Source organism: Chrysochloris asiatica, unplaced genomic scaffold (assembly GCF_000296735.1).
Source record: "Chrysochloris asiatica unplaced genomic scaffold, ChrAsi1.0 scaffold00066, whole genome shotgun sequence".
Lineage (NCBI taxonomy): Eukaryota > Metazoa > Chordata > Mammalia > Afrosoricida > Chrysochloridae > Chrysochloris > Chrysochloris asiatica.
Genome location: NW_006408584.1, coordinates 3,805,638 through 3,823,362, shown reverse-complemented (window position 1 = coordinate 3,823,362; position 17,725 = coordinate 3,805,638). Strand labels below are relative to the sequence as shown.

General features: G+C 37.7%; 1 protein-coding gene across 2 annotated transcripts in view; it reads left to right on the top strand.

The window, feature by feature from the left end:
• The window catches only part of GALNTL6 (UDP-N-acetyl-alpha-D-galactosamine:polypeptide N-acetylgalactosaminyltransferase-like 6), a 2,035,427-nt gene that overhangs the window by 1,845,719 nt on the left and 171,983 nt on the right, over positions 1 to 17,725 (top strand). For both annotated transcript variants that reach the window (XM_006864525.1, XM_006864526.1), the window contains one exon: positions 16,689 to 16,796. In XM_006864525.1, coding sequence (XP_006864587.1) covers positions 16,689 to 16,796 — 108 coding nt within the window. The remainder of the gene's footprint in view (positions 1 to 16,688; positions 16,797 to 17,725) is intronic.

Below are 17,725 nucleotides of genomic sequence, written 5' to 3'. Positions count from 1 at the left end.
AAGAATGGATAAACAAACTGTGGTACATACACACAATGGAATATTATGCTACCTTGAAGAATAACAAGGAAGCTGTAAACCACCACATAACATGGGTGAACCCTGAGGACATTACGTTGAGTGAAATTAGTCAGTCACAAAAGGAGAAGTACTGCATAGGACCACTATTTTAAAAGACTAAGAAAAAGAACCATACTAAAAGGGGGGTGGGGGGAATTCTTTGCTGGTTACTAGGATGTGGGTGATGGGATGAGGGGAGGTAGAAGAAGGTGAAACACAGGGAAGGGAATAGACACAGAACAGTTTGGGTAATGGGGAAGGGGGCAATACACAAGAAGGGTGAGGGGAACGGAAGAACGAGGCAGATGGGATAACAATTAGGAAGGTTTACATGGGCTAAGTGAGACAGAGGTAAATAATTATGTATGGACAACCTTGAAACAACAGGTCTCTAGGATATAGGGATTGAGTCATGGTGTGAATGGATAAAAGAGGGAAATAATGTTAAGATGCTTGTATGTCTTTTGAATCTTGGCTTCCCTGACATAGCATTATAAAACAGACACTTGTAGGGGAGAGAAAGGAATAGCCAGAAATATCACCGTAGAAAGCTTCTAAGTCCGTCTTCTGCCTATAACTAATTGGAATACTTAAAATGGGGCTACAATTTGCTCAGTGAAGGAGGCGTCCTGCGGAGCCCTGCATTGCACAAGACCATAGGTGGAATCCTAAACCCTACCCAGAATCTTCTGAGGTGAGCAATTTCCACTTGAAAGGACAAACAGACCAGCCTGGAGTAACTAGAAGAACATAAAATACGTCTTGAAAGAAAGACCAACAGGAAAAATACCAAACAATAACGGCAGTCCAACTGACTACTACAAGAACAAGCAAGTTGCTCGCCCAGGAGACATCAAGGCAAGTGGTCAAGTCCCCTCAGGGCAAACCTCCTTCCAAGACTAAGACTCAAGGGGAATACACAAGTAGACATGCGTTCTGACTGGTGACCACATTGGTTACTGATAAAGGGAAATGAGGGATAAACAACAACGAAGCTGTGAAATAAGTCCTACCACATTCAATAGATTCCTGTGAACCCAGGGTGGAGACCTGGTTGGCCAGCAGTGTGGCAAGACCTGGGGACTTCTGGGCCCAGAGTCAATGACATAGCCACAGAGGACTAAAGTGGAGAGTGAAACATCCAGCTGATAAAAAGAGAGAGCATATGTACAAGAACACCCCCACTTGCAGATAATACCCACTTGACCTGGCTTCAATGACTGGATGATTAGAATTCAACTAGAAGAAGAAACAACAGAAAAAAGAAAAAGAAAAAAGACTAATCTGGTACAATTTGATGAACTTGACCTACACCTATGGATGCAGTAGTATCTCAAAAGAGGGAACAAATCTTTACAACAAGGATCATTCCCACCACCTCAGTACACAGGATATACAGGGATGGGCAACATGGACACTGGCTACCCAAAATGGGGGAGGGAGCTACAAAGGCAAGAAGTGACTGACTTACAAACTTTCAAGAGGGAGCCTAGATCCAGAAGGCACGTAGGAAGGTAGACTCTCCACTGAGTCATATCCAATCTGTCTGGACAGGGATGATGAAAGGAGATGGGGATAGGACTCTTGTGGTACAACAGTGAATAATTACTATCAGGACCGACTGTGAGGGTAGGAAATGCAAAGGTAGATGATTTGTATCAAAAGGAAGGGAGTGGTTGACTCTGCAGTCCAGAAGAGTAGAGTGGGACCATCAATGGATAAGAACGGAGTGTGGGACCCTACCCAGAGAAGCAGTGATGCCAGAGATGGAGGCAGAGATGATGACATGGAGAGATGGAGTGGCTAGAGACTCTAGACCCAGAGAGTGAGAGGGGCTGTGTGCTAACAACCAGAGGGCAGGCTTGCAGGGTATATATACTTTGTTTGGTTGATGATTCTAACCATTGCAATGAAATGGTATATGATAGGATGAATGTAAAGCTAATGTTCTCCCATGTAAACTATCACATAATTCCCAATAAAACATTTAAAAAATATTTAAAAACAAAATGAAACAATGAGGTATCATCTCAAACCAGTAATAACAGCGAAGTTCAAGAAAGCAGAGGACAATAAATGCTTCCTAGGATGTGAATGCAAAATGGTCTAGCCTCTCTGGAACACTGTATGGTACTTCCTTAAAACGCTGGAAATGAAATACCTTATGATCCAGCAATTCCTCTATTTGGTATTTATCCACAAGAAATACGAGCTGTAACGTGAGTACATATATGCACAACAATATTCCTAGCAATATTCACAATAGCAAAAAGATGGAGACAGCCTAAGTGTCTATCAATGGAAGAATGGATAAACAAACTTTGGTATATACACACAATGGAATATTATGTTACCTTGAAGAATCACAAGGAAGCTGCACACCACCACATAACATGGATGTACCTCTAGCGTATTTTTCTGAGTGAAATTAGTCAGTCACAAATGGACAAATATTACATAAGACCATTATTGTGAAAGCTTAAGAAAATCTACACATACTAAAAAATAAAAAAATATATATTTTTTGTTGGTTAACTGGGGGGAGCAGTGGACTTTAGACCCAGAGAGGGAGAGTGGCTGTGTGCTGATGACTGGCGGGCAGGCTTGTAGGGTATAGCCTTTTATTGGTTGATGATGCATGGAGGGGATTTTAACAATGGCAGTGAAGTGATATATGATAGGATGAATGTAAAACTAATGTTCTCTCATGTAAATTATCACATAATTCACAATAAAACATTTTTTAAAAAATAAAAGACAGATCTGGTAAAAAAAAAAAAAAATTTTAAAAAAAGAGGAAGGCCCCCAATGAGATGGGTTGATACAGTGTCAGTAGTAATGGGCTCAAGCACAGCAACAATTGTTATGTTGGCACAGGCATAAGACTGGGCAGTGCTTCGTTGTGTTATGCATAAGGTCACTATGAGTGGTATTGACTCAATGGCACTAGCAACAACAACAACAAAACTTGAATCTAGGAGTTAAATTTTGATGATTAAATTGAAATCTGAAAATAAATATGCAATAGGCAAGGAAAAGGAAAGAGAAGGGAGAAAGAGAAAAGGAAGAATTTCCTGCAAAAAGAACAGCTAGCAGCATCAATCCCTGAGGAGGGAAATATAACATTTTTTTTTAAGGAGTTAGAAACAACCTGAGAAGGGAACAATGTGACTGAGGGACAAGTAAGCAGACCTGGAAACTTTATAGAGAAGTTTTAACTTTATCCTAATAAAAATACAAAGTGACTAAAGAATTTTGAATAGAGATATGATAGCTTGGGTTTATGTTTTCAAGAAATCATAATGACAGCATGAATAAAAATTAAATACTAAGATTCCCTAGTTTTATTAGTAAACCTAAGCTTAACATTAAAGAAAAAGTGGACATAGTTTCTTGAACTTGATTTAGCCATAAAGAAAACTTTTAATGGGAAAATCTTTTTTAAAGAATTTGTAGTAAATTATTGAATTAGATAATTCTGTTTCACTAGAGATTATGGTAGCAAAATTCTAAGATATTTAATCCCTCTTGGGGTTAAACTCATGATTATATGTCAAAAGTAATTTTGCAAATGTAATTAAGGTTCCTAAGCAACTGACTTTAAGATAGGAAGATGATCCAGATGCACATACTCTGAACTTAAAACCGAAACTATCTTTAGTTGGTAGCAGAAAATGATACCATAAAGATTTAAAACATGAGAAGCGTTCAATGCAACAAAAATTCTTCATTGCTGTGATGGAGGGAACCATATAACAATGATTTGAGAGTGGCCTCTAGAATCTGAGAGTGGTCCCTGCACACCAGCCAACAAGAAAACCAGCAGTCCACCCTACAACCACGAGGAACTTAATTCTACCAACAGTCTAAATTAGCTCAAAAGTTCATTTTTCCCCCAGAGCTTCCACCTGTGAGCTCAACCCAGCTAACACCTTGACTTCAGTCCTCTAAAAGTCCAAGTAGAAAACCCAACTGAGTCTGAATGGAATTCTTAACTAACGAATAAGATAATGAATAGGTGCTATTTTAGGCTACTGAATTTATAGTAATTTGTTATACAACAGGAGAAAATTGATATATAAATCTTTTAAAATATATTTGTTGTTGCTATGGTCATTCAGTTGGCTCACACTCAAAATGACCCAGTATAGAATTCACCACAAGGAGCCTCCAATGAGTCTGAAATGCTAACTTTGTGGTTAGCAGTCCAGTGGTTAATGTATAGCATCATACATGAACGCCAATAACTATCTGAGAGTAACCCTCTGTAAAGAATGTGAGAACTTCATCTTTGTAGCTGGTTGTTTGGCCAGATCTTAGAAACAAAAGCAATGATAACCTATTTATAATTGTGGCAGTTCTTTGCTGCAAATACACTAGTAAAAAGCTTTTGACCCATTCTGAATATTTTGCAAGAATGTGTGAATCAAATTGCAGTAGCTTCAAAAAGTTCATGTAAAAATGGAATTAAAAGATAATGGAATTTTTCCATGAACTTTTTGAAGCTCCCTCATATGCATTAAAGTCAGAAAAAGTAAGACACTGCCCCAGATCATCAATCACTGATATGCATGTTCAGGCTGAAGCTGAAGAAAATTAAAACAAGTCCAAGAGAGATAAAATATGACCTTGAACATATGCCACCAGAAATTAGAGATCATCTCAACAGATTTGATGCATTACACACTAATGACTAAAGAACAGAAGAGTTGTGGGATGGCATCAAGAACACCATACAGGAAGTAAGCAAAAGGTCATTAAGAAGAGAAAGAAGAAGACCAAAATGGATGTCAGAAGAAACTCTGAATCTTGCCCTCTACATATCTGGCAAAGTATAAAGATGCTTAAGCCAATGGAAAACATAAGGAAGTAAAAGAGCTGAACAGAAATTTTTAAAGGGCAGCTTTAGAAAACAAAGTCAATATTATAATGAAATGTGCAAAGATCTGGAGTTAGAAAGCCAAAAGAGAACATTTCTTACTCAACATTTTTCAAGCTGAAAGAAATGAAAAAAAATATCAAGCCTCAGCTTGAAATATTGAAGGATTCTATGGAGTCCTGGTGTGGTGCTGTGGGTTAATGTGCCAGACAGCAAAGCTGTTTGAACTACAAGGTCAGCAGTTCAAGCTCACCAGTTGCTCCTTGGAAACCCTATACAGGGTCGCTATGGGTCGGAACAGACTCGATGGCATTTCACAACAACAACACTGGGAAAATATTGAATGAAGCAGAAAGCATCAAAAGAAAATGGAAGGAATACACAGAATCACTGTACCAAAAAGAAATGGTTGATGTTCAACCATTTGAAGAGATAGCATATGATCAAGAGTCAATGATACTAAAGGAAGAGTTACAAGATGCACTGAAGGCATTGGCAAAGAACTAAGCTCCAGGAATTCATGGAATACAAATTGAAATCTTTCAACAAACAGAAGCAGCACTAGAAGTACTCACTCATCTATGTAAAGAAATGTGGAAGACAGCTAGCTGGGCAACTAATTGGAAGAGATACATATTTGTGCCCATTCCAAACAGAGGGGACCCAATACAGAAATTATTGGACAATATCATTAATATTGCATGCAAGTAAAATTTTGCTGAAGATAATTCAAAAGTTCCTGCAACCATATATTGACAGGAAGCTGCCAGAGGTTCAAGACAGATTCAGAGAAAGACAATGAATGAAGGATATCATTGCTGAAGTCAGATGAATCTTGGCTAAAAGCAGAGAATACCAGAAAGATGTTTACCTGTACTTTATTGACTATGAAAAAGGCTTTTGATTGTTTGAATCATGACAAATTATGGATAACATTGTGAAGAATGAGTATTCCAGTACGCTTAATTGTGGTCATGAGGAACCTGTATAAAGATCAAGAGGCAGTCCTTCAAGCAGAACAAAAGGACGTTGAATGGTTTCAAATCAGGAAAGGTGTGTGCCAGGGTTGTATTCTTTCACCATACTTATTCAGTCTATATGCTGAGCAAACAATCCAAGAAGCTAAATAATATGAAGAATAATGTGGCCTCAGGATTGGAGGAATTATTAACAACCTGAGCTATGCAGATGATGCAACCTTGCTACTGAAAGGAAAGAGGACTTAAAATACTTACTGATGAAGATTAAAGACCACAGCCTTCAGTATGGGTTGTATCTCAATGTGAAGAAAACAAAAATCCTCACCACTGAACCAATAAATAGCATCATGATAAATGAATTTAAGATCATGAGGAATTAGTCGCTAGAGAAGGACATCGTGCATGGTAAAGTTGAGGGTCAAGGATCAAGATGAAGACTCCCAACAAGATGGATTGGAACAGTGGCAGCAACAATAGGCTCATGCATAACATCAATTGTGAAGTTGGTGCAGGACTGGGCAATATTTCGTTTTGTGCATAGGGTCAATATGAGTTGGAACTGACTCAACACACCTAACAGCAAGCCCCTGACCTTAGCCCATATCTTCCCTTGTTACAATCTCTTAGGTCTACTGAAAGATTGTCACCTTTGCCAATTAATGAGAACAATATTGTCATCTTTTTAAATAAAAACTCATCACCAATAAATTAGTTTCTCCCATCCACAGATGAAAAGATTTCTTTGTCTTGACACTTATTTAGCCTTGATTAAAAACAATGATTTTTATACAGTACTGTCTCAGATTCTTTTCTCTTCCATTTCTAACCTTTTCTCTGTTTTCTAATTAATTTCAAAGATTGCCTGTTTAAACTGCAGAAATAAGAAAAAGGAAGTGTATCTCAACTAGATAGCTAGACCTGTGTGAGCCAGAATTCAATGGGACAGCACTTTCCCATGACTCGCACAGTGAGACCTTGGACAGCGTATAGTCTTAGCATTTTTCCATTGCTCTTTTTAGTGGAAAGTGTTTAATTTTCTTTCTTTGGTAGATTTCTGCCTTATATATGTTGCAGCTTTCTCAGGTTTTGCTGTATTCACCATATTTAGCTTAAAATGACAGAACGGGCAAGATGGTGCAATAGGCAGACACACTGAGTATACTCTCTGCAATGAATGCAAAGGAAATCAAGTGAAACAGCTACAGATGGTGATCCTTGAACCCTGAACTTCAGAGGATAGGACAAAGAGATGGATTGACTTGAACTAAAAGAAGAAGCAAAATAGGATCAGTAAGAGAGAAGAAAAAAGGATTGGCTGCAGGCTTATCTGAAGCTGCATGGCCATCTTGAGCTCTTGCAAGCTTCTGTAGATAGAGTGCCTTGCAGGCACAGGACTCATCAAGAGGGGTGTGTGGTTCTTCTTTGTTCTTGTGCTCTCCTGGCAGCCAGAAGCATGACCATTCATTGCCCTCACCAACCCAGCAGTCAGTGGTGCCCTCTCCTGCATAGCCTCTGCTCTACTTTGGGTCAAGTGCCAGGCATTCCACTCCACTATCTGGAAGCACTTGAACCCATCCTGAACTACACTACACAAACAGTGAACAGAGAACTGGGTTCACACTTCCAATCTCTAACACATCCACCAAGGGAGAGATGGTGAATGTCTGAGAACACACCAATATATGATCATCAATTAAATATGAATTGTTGCTGTTGTTAAGTGCTGTCAAAGTGACCCGTATAAATACAACACTGCAATGTTTTGGAGACAACAGACAATTTTAATGCATGCAAAGAAACACAACAGACTGCCTCAAACAAGTTACCAAAATACAGAGTCAGAAAATATAATACTTGACAAGGAATTTAAAAGAATGATACTTAAGTGCCTTCACCAGATTTAAAGAATGACCAAGAAAATTGCAGATGAAATCAAAGAAAACACTGCCAAAGCTTTAGAAGAATTCAGTAGGAAACTGACAAAATAAATGAAAAATTGGAGACCGTTCAAAAATAGTAGTTAGAATGCCAGAAAATCAAAAGTAAGACTTCAGAAACAGATTATACATTGAAAGGTCAAAAAAGTAGAATTGAACCAATGGAAAGCTGAATTACTGAGCTGGAAAACAAATCTCCCAATATTCATCTGCTAGAGGAACAATCAATAAAAAGTTTAAAAATCCAAAGAAAACCTAAGATTTATGTTGAACACTATCAAGAAGAATAACATGTGTGATTGTAATTCCAAAACAGGAAGAGACAAAAAGAATAGTAATAGTAAAAATCTAGAGAAAATTGTTGAGCAGTTGTTGGAAGAAAACTTCCCTAACATCATGAACTATGAGAAGATAGACATAAGAGAAGTGAACCAATTCTAAACAGGACAGATCCCAAAATAAACTCACCAAGATATATTACACCCAAACTTTTCAAAACCAAGCAAAAGGAAAGCATTCTGAGAACAGCTCAGAAAAAAACAAAAACTTACTTACAAAGGAGAACAAAGAAGACTAAACTCTGATTTCTCAGCAGAAACCATACAGGCAAGAAGACAATGGGATGACATATATGAATCTCTGACAGATAAAACGTTCCAATTAAGAATCATATACACAGCAAGACTGTCATCAACTATGACCATGAAATTAGGACATTTTCATATAAACAGAAATTAAACAAATTTATAAAAACAATGACCAACCTTACAAAAACACTAGTATACAACAATGTAAAACTAACACGAATGGCAATATCACCTAGAACTCAACCCAGATATATTGTTGTTATTGTTAAATGCCATCAAATTGGTTCTGACTCATAGTGATCCTGTACAGGATTTCCAAAGATAGGCTGGTGAGTTTGAACTGCTGACCTTGTTATTTAAACCCACCTTGTGGTCTAGCACACTATCCTGCCCCACCAGGATACAGAAGTATTCAAAATAAATCAAACCTACAAGACTAAAAATAGGGAACCAGAGATACCATTAGTAACAACAACAATAATAAAAACATGAAGTAAAAAGAGGGAATAATGTAGTTAAAGTCATTCGTTCAAACTCACCAGACACTCTTTGGAAACCCTATATAGGGTCGCTATAAGTAAGAACTGGCTCAACACTTAACAACAACAACAAATATAGCTACAGAGCTTCCAAATGTCTTCATTTAGTTTAAAATGGTAATCAAGTGGATTCAAGAATACAAATAAATAAAAATAAACCTCAATGTAACCCTAAAACTAAACCATGCTTTACTTCTTTGTTGTTGTTAAGTGCTGTTGAGTGGGTCCTGACCCATAGCGACCCTGCATAGGGTTTCTGAGGAGTGGCTGGTGAGCTTGAACTGCTGAACTTGTGTTTCAAACTGACCTTGAAGTCCCTTGCATTACTCCTAGCCCTACTCCTAGCCTTAACCCTAGGCCTAGCCAAACCCCTACCCCTATGTTGTTGTTGTTAACTGCCGTTGAGTCGGTTCTGACCCATAGCAACCCTGAACAGGGTTTCCGAGGCTATACATCTTTATGGGAACAGAAACCCTCATCTTTCTCCTGCAGAGCAGCTGGTAGTTTCAAACTGCTTACCTTGCGGTTCGCAGCCCGATTCGTAACCATTATGCTACCAGAGCTCCTTCCTACCCCTATAACTAACCCTAATCCTAACCATAAACCTAACTGTAAACAAAGCCCTAGACCTAACCATAGTCTTAACCCTAACTCTTTATTCCTATCCTCTCCCAAAAAAGCTCCAAGAAGTCCCATTCTTTAAAATATTAATCAATTTAAACAGTTATTTTTCAGGGTGGCCCAATGGCTATAACAATCAATCCAAAAATCACAGTAACTTAATATCCCTACAGTTTCTTTATTGTTTCTGTCTTGATTTGTTCACATTTGTGGAAGAGTTTTCTCTGCTCCACCTCGTTTTTGAGAGAACTATAGCCCATCCATTTAGTAGTTCTTGTTCAAACTGTGATGTAAGGTACAGAAGAAAGCCCACTCTTAAAAGCTTGACCCAGATATGATGCACATCATTTTACTTTACTGGCAGAAACTACTTTCATGGTTCCACCTGTGCAAAGCATCCGGGAATTATAACTTGGTGTTGTTTGAGAAAGAAGAGAACATGGAAATTGTTGTATCGCAATAGGATAAGATATAATTTGTGGATGCTTCCTAAATTTTAGGTACCTTTGTTAGCAGTTCATTTTTATCATCAATTTCCTAATATGCACTTCTAGTTATTATTACTCTATAACAAAATACCCCCAAACAGTCATTTTATTGCTTACAGATCGTGTTGCCCCAAAATTCAGACATGGCACAAATAGGATGATGTATGCTACATGAGTTTCATCTGCCAATAACTCATTTGGATGTATCCTCATTCAAATATCTGACAACTGATGCTGACCATGGGAATATCACCTGAAGCTACTGACCAAAGAGAGAATTTGCATATGGTCTCTTAAGTATCCTAAGCTTCCTCATAATGGGGCAGCCTCAGAGAGTTAAATTTGTTATGTGGAAGTTCAAGATTCTAAAAATTAGTGTTCTAATGGACAAGGCATCATAAGTTACATCACCTTTTTTCCCTCTAAATTCCATATATTTTGTTGTTGCTTTTTAGAATATATACAACAAAATATCCACCAATTCAATAGTTTCATTTACAATTCAGTGACATTGATCACAGTTTTTGAGTTGTGCAGCTATCCTCATCCACCTTTTCTGAATTGTTTCTCCATTATTAACATAAATTACTAGTCTCCCAGCTTTCTGTCTAAGCTTTTCAGTTGCTGTTATCAATTTGGTCCCATATAGTTCTTCAAAGAGCGCAATGCTCAAAGCAGGCTTTTGTAATAATTAAGTTAAACGATTGTTCTAGTTTTAAGATTACTTCAACCAAGCACTTAAACATTTGTGCCAGGGTGGCACTGTAAGATAAACACTGGACCTAGGTTTGAACCACAGGTTAGCAGTTCAAACCCACCAGTTGCTCCTCAGAAAACCCTATAGAGGGTCATTATAAGTCAGAACCAACTCAACAGCACTTAACAAGAACAACAGTAATTCACAGACCCTACCATGTTTCTTTCACCATTCTTATTCAATCTGTATTCTAAGTAAATAATCTGATAAACTGGATTATATGGGGGGAAAAAATGTGGCATCAGGATTGAAGGAAGATCCATTAACAACATGCAGTAGGCAGATAATACAACCTTGCTTACTGAAAGTGAAGAGGATTTAAAACACTTACTGATGAAGATCAAAGACCACAGCCTTCAGTATAGATTGCACCTCAGTGTAAAGAAACAAAAATCCTCACCACTTGACCAATAAATAGCATCCAAATAAATGGAGAAATAATTGAAGTTGTCAAAGACTTTGTTTTGCTCAGATCAACCATCAACACTCATGAAAGCAGCAACCAAGAACTCAAACAACTTATTGCATTAGGCAAATCTGCTGAACAAGTCCTCATTAAAGTGTTCAAGAGCAATGATGTCAGTTTGAGGACTAAGGTGCATCTGATTCAAGCCATTGTATTTTCAATAACCTCATATGCATGAAAGTTAGACAGTAAATAAAGAAGTCCATAGAAGAATTGATGCATTTGATTTATGATGTTGCAGGAGAATATTTAAAGTACCATGGACTTCCCCAAAAAACAAACAAATCTGTGTTGGAAGAAGTATAGCCAGAATGTTCTTGGAATCCAGGATGGCCAAACCTCTTCTCTCATACCTTGGACATATTATCAAGAGGGAGCTGTCCCTGGAGAAGGATATCATGCTTGGTAAAGCAAAGTGTTGGAGAAAAGAAGGAGATGGATTGGCACAGGGACAGCAACAGTGGGCTCAGGCATAGCAATGATTGTGAAGTTGGCACAGCACTGTTAAATTGTGCATAGGGTCGCTATGAGTCAGTATCAACTTGATGGCAGGTAATAACAACAAAAGTAGCTATTCACCAAAGTAGGGTGTTAAACATTGTCTTTGTAGATTATGCTAAGCCAATGTACCTTGATATCCCTCAAGACTATGGTCATGAGTGCCCCAGACCCAGTGATTCATTTCCTCAAGGTGTTTGACTATGGGTAAGAAGGTTTCATAGCTTTGTCCCTTGTATGTTCTACTATGTTGTTGTTTTTATTATTAAGTGCCATTGAGTTGGTTCTGACTTCAAGCAACCCTGTATATAGTTTCCAAGGAGTGGCTGATGGGTTTGAAAAGCCAACTTTTCAGTTAGCAGTACAGTCCCAGAACACCTATATTTGTGTATATATTTGTAGTACCTATACAAAGACATACTGGTATGGCAGTGTAGGAGAAGCACTGGAGCTCTGAGGCCAGTATTTGCCAAACCTGACTGGACAATAACAGCAATGTAATTACATATGTAGAAATATCCTCTATGTGATAGGAGTTTTATGTTGACTCATCAGAATTGTCAGTGGTTTGGCAGTTAAGACACAGGAATCCCCCAAGGCTAGACCTACTATAGAGCAGCTATTCAACTGAAAGGAAGTTTCTTCAGGGTATGACCTATCAATTGAATGCTCAGGCAAAGCTTGCTTGTTTTCTGCTGGCTCTGGATTCTGCATCTGACTTGTCATCCAACCTCCGTTCTTTGGACTTGAGCCAGTGACCTATTCTATTGACTGTCAATTCTGGGAGTTGTTAGAAGCCAACCGTCTTACTTGCCCAACCTGCCTGCCTACCATCTAACTTGTCAATATCCATTGATCAACCCTGCAGCCATATGAGTCAAAAGTCGCCATCCTGACATCTGACCAGCAGGCTTTGGACTTGCCCACATCTACAATTGTGTTAGCCATTCCTTGATATAAACCTCTCTTTATATATACATATACAAGCTTCACTGGTTTTGCTTCTTTAGAGAACCCAGTCTAACACACTGTAAAATCTATATATATTTGTGGGTGTAGTCCCATTTACCTTCCAATTACTTATCAGCTTGTGTGTCTATCTGTGTCTTTCTTCTGAGGCACCTCTGGGAGGCCTACAACCTTTCAGTTAACAGCCAAGTGCATTAACTATTTGCATCACTTGGGACTCTAGTTTTTGTTAAGTGCCATTGAGTCAGTTCTGACTCATAGGAACCATGAATGGGGTTTCCAAAGAGTGGCTGGTGAGTTTGGACTACCAGACTTGTGGTTAGCAGTCCAGTGCTAATCCTACAGCACCAAAACAAGACTCCTGGGACTTGTTAGTAGGATTCAAATCTCAGTTCTGGGAGTGGTTAGTTATGTGTCTGTTGTTTTGTTATTATGTGCCGTGGAGTCGTTTCCGACTCATAGCGACCCTGTACAGGGTTTCCGAGGCTGTAAATCTTTTCAGGAGCAGAAAGCCTCATCTTTCTCCCGTGGAATAGCTGGTAGTTTTGAACTGCTGACCGTGAGATTAACATCCCAATTCGTAACCACTACGCTACCAGAGCTCCTTAGTTATGTATCTATGGGTAAGTTATTTAACCTCTCTAGGCTTTCATTTTTCCTGTGGAGCTGTAGAATAAGTGCTGGATTGATGATCAAAAGGTTGGTGGTTCAAACCCACCAACCACTCCTTGGAAACCATATATAGGGGCACTATGAGTCACAACCAACTTGATGGCACTTAACAACAACAACAATATAATTTGGAAAATAGTAGCATCTATGATTGGTTTATGAGCCTTAAATAAAATAATCTGTGAAAATTAAATAGTTAAATATTCATAAATGCTCACACTTGTTATTACAATTATCTTAGAATATCAGTTAAATCAATTCTTCATCAAAACCTATATGTCTATGTCCATCTCACCTGTAGTGTCACCTGTTACAGATTTCAACATACCACATGATAGGAAACCCAGGTCATCTTTAATCATTCTGTTACAAAGTCCTTCCTTCCACTGACTTAAAAGCTGTCTCCTTATAGCTCTATCCTACTAATCCTAGTTCTATCTCCTTGTTGTTTTCAAGTGCCACCAAATCGGCTCCAACTCACAGTGTATAGTTTCTGAGGCTGCATATCTTTGCAGGAACAGAAAGCTTCATTTTTCTCCCACAGAGTGGCTGGTGGGTTCAAACCACTGACCTTATAGTTTGCAGCTCAGTGCTTATCCCACAGAACAACCACCCTTAAGGTTCTATAAAACATCTCTTTCAAATATTAGACTTCAAATATTTGATAAGGGTTCCTCTGAATTTTATCTTAAGACTGAACATTTCTAATACACAGTTTCAATCCCTTTATCACCTTGGGTACTCCTTTCAGAAGGGATTTAGTTTAAGACTACAGACCTGCAGATAAATCAGAGCTCTTTCTTCAAATTCTCCATAATATGCTGATGGTGTGTTTTGTGTTTCTGTCTTTCACTATTAAGCACTCTACCCTCCCCTTAATATCTGTAGCCATAGATTCAACCAACTGCAGATAAAAAATACTCACACAAAAAAAGCAATGAGTAATCAAAGCAACCCATCAGAGGCTAACAGGAAGCATTAAGTGCTATTTATGTAGCATTTGCATTGTATTAAGTAATCTGTATAAGTAATCTGGAGATGATTTAAAGTATACAGGAAGATGCACATAGGTTATATGCAAATATTATGTCATTTTATATAAGGGACTTGTTTGGGTATTAATGGGGAATCAGTTCCCTGAGATACCAATAGATGACCATAATTTAGAACAAGTGATTAAAAATGATCTTTTTAATCATTTTCTGACAATTAAAGTAACTAAATATTTAGCCTATGTGAACACTGAATTTGTATTTTGAAGTTACTCATTTATATAAACAATGTTTAAGTATGTAGCTGCCTGAGTGGAAACTAATTGTAAAATGTAACCAATTAATTTTTGTTATCATATATATAATGGGATATCATTGCTGACATCAGATGGGCCTTGGATGAAAGCTGCAAATACCAGAAAGATGTTTACCTGTGCTTTAGTGACTGCAACAGCTTTCAACTCTGTGGATCATGACAAGCTATGGACAACACTGGGAAGAATGGGTATTTCAGAACACTTAATTGTGCTCATGGAAGAACTTGTCCACAATCCAAGAAGCAGTCATTCAATCAGAACAAGGGACTATCACATGGTTTAAAATCAAGAAAAGTGTGTATCAGGTTTGTATTTTTTCACCATACTTATTCAGTCTGTATGCTGAGAAAATAATCCAAGAAACTGGATTATATGAAGAAGGTCATCAAGTTTGGAGGAAGATTCATTAACAACCTGCAATATACAGATGGCACAACTTTGCTTGCTAAAAGTAAACAGGATTTAAAATATTTACTTATGAGGATCAAAGACCATAACCTTCAGTATGGGTTGCACTTCAATGTAAAGGAAACAAAAATCCTCATCACTGGGCCAATAAATAACTTCATGATAAATGGAGAAAAGATTCAAGTTGTCAAAGATTTCATTTTGCTTAGGTCCACTATCAATACTCATAAAGCAGTAGCCAAGAAATCAAACGATACATTGCATTAGGCAAACCTGCTGCCAAGACCTCTCTAAACTTTTCAAGAGCAAATAGGATTAAGATGTGCCTGACCCAAAACATGGTATCATGTAGCCTCAAATTCATGTAAAAGTTGGACAGTGAATAAGGAAGACCATAGAAGAATTGATGTGTTTGAGTCATAGTGTTGGAGAAGAATATTAAAAATACCACAGATTGCCAGAACGAACAAATCTACGTTGGAATAAATACAGCAGAATGCTCCTTAGAAGCCAGGATGACAGGACTTGGCCTATCACACATATTTTCAGGAGGGACCAGTCATTGGAGAAGGACATCATGCTTGGTAAAGTATCAGTGAAAAAGAGGAAGACGCCAACAAGATGAAGTGACACAGTGGCAACAGCAATGGGCTTAAGCATAACAGTTGTGAGGATGGTGCAAGACCAGTAGTTTCTTTCTGCTGTGCATTGGTTTGCTATGTATTGGAACCAATTTGAAGGCACCTCACAACAACAAATATAAAAGTGCAGCATCTTAGCATATATCTTGAGTATAATATTGTCTGAGTCCATCACATTAACTATTATATGTACCTAAGAAAAGATTGGTGGCAGGGGGAAATTAGAATGCAATTATAATTTAAAAGTTCTGCTTTGCTGCAAGTTTCAGAATTTCTGTGTAACATTAAGTACTCAGTACTCATATATTTGTCTGGGAGTACTGGTGTGCCGCTGCGGGCTGATGCATCAGACTGCAAAATCATTTGAACTGCAAGGTTGGTGGTTCAAGCTTATCAGATGTTCCTTGGAAACCCTATGCAGTGTCACTAATGGGTCAGAATCAACACAATGACACTTAACAACAACAACAACAATATTTGTCTTAACTAATTCATCCATTTTAGAATTTTCATTTTCTATATTATATTTTTCTATTGGAATTTTAGACTCAAGTAATTTCTTCAAAAGTTTTCACAGTATGATTATCAAAACTAATATCTATTTAAAAAGAAGACATCTAAATAGTAAAATTAAAAATGCTAACTTGATGTTTATGGAAATGAAATTATAATAAATTAGTATTTTGGAACTGTATTTATTAATGTCAATAAAATGGTTATCTTTCTTGGTTAGATATGAAAAATATTATTATTTTGAGACTATGATATTTTAAGATATTTTTATGAATCTTGTTAATAATATTCTTTTTATTATTCAATCTTAAAATTCACTGTTCTCTTTTATTCTTTTTTTTTTATTATTATTTCCCCTCCTTAGGTTTGGATGTGTGGAGGAGAAATGTTTGATGTTCCATGTTCTAGAGTTGGTCATATCTACAGAAAGTACGTCCCTTATAAAGTTCCATCTGGGACCAGCCTGGCAAGAGTGAGTAATTGGGGGCTTGATAGAAGAGTTGGGCTTGATATAGAGCTCCATAAACAGAACAGGCAACCTCACACAAGGTATAATTCAAAGCACAGGCTGATAGAAGCACATGACCAAAGTAAAAACCTCACCACCTGCATTCTATTTGAAAGGCTTTAGTACATAGAGAGTCCCTGTACTTCTGAGGGGTTTTACCACCATTCTTTAAGGAACTATCATACTAATTCTTATGAATAGTTTCTAAGTATTTTTGCATACATTGTATTCAATATTTACCACTACCTTCTCAAGTCAGTGCTCTTATCTTCATTTTGCAAATGTGAAGACTGAGGCTTAGAGAGGTGACTTATTCACACTCACATAGATGAACTACAGCAGAGTATGAGCTTCAACCCAGTACTTCTGAATGGACATCCCATCCTTCTACTATAGTTATCACTACGTGGAGTGTAACAGGATCCATAATAAGTCAGATGGAGAAAGGGGCAACGGGAGATGAGGCGAGGTAGATGTCCAAACTCTGCCTTTTTCATTTTTGTGACTAGGGCCAGCTCTGCCAAAATTTTTCTCAATCATCAAAGTTCTAAAATTGATCAAGTCTAAGTTTGCTTTTAGATACTATTTTGAATAAAACCTTTCCCTTCCTTGAGCCAGTTTCAAGGAAGATTTTCTTATCTGCCTTTTAGAATGTTCTTGTTGTTGTTGTTCAGTGTCATCGAGTTGGTTCCAACTTATAGCTACCCTATATAGGTAGCTCCTTCAAGATGGCAGATCAGGTAGACGTGTAGTGAGGAACTCAGTCAACAACAACACGGAATACCGGGCCAAGTGGACTCACGAGATAGTGTTGGAACTCTAAAACAAATATAAAGGTATGTTTGGAGGATCAGAGGGTTTACAGCTGGGGAATTTGAAGAGAATCCAGAAAT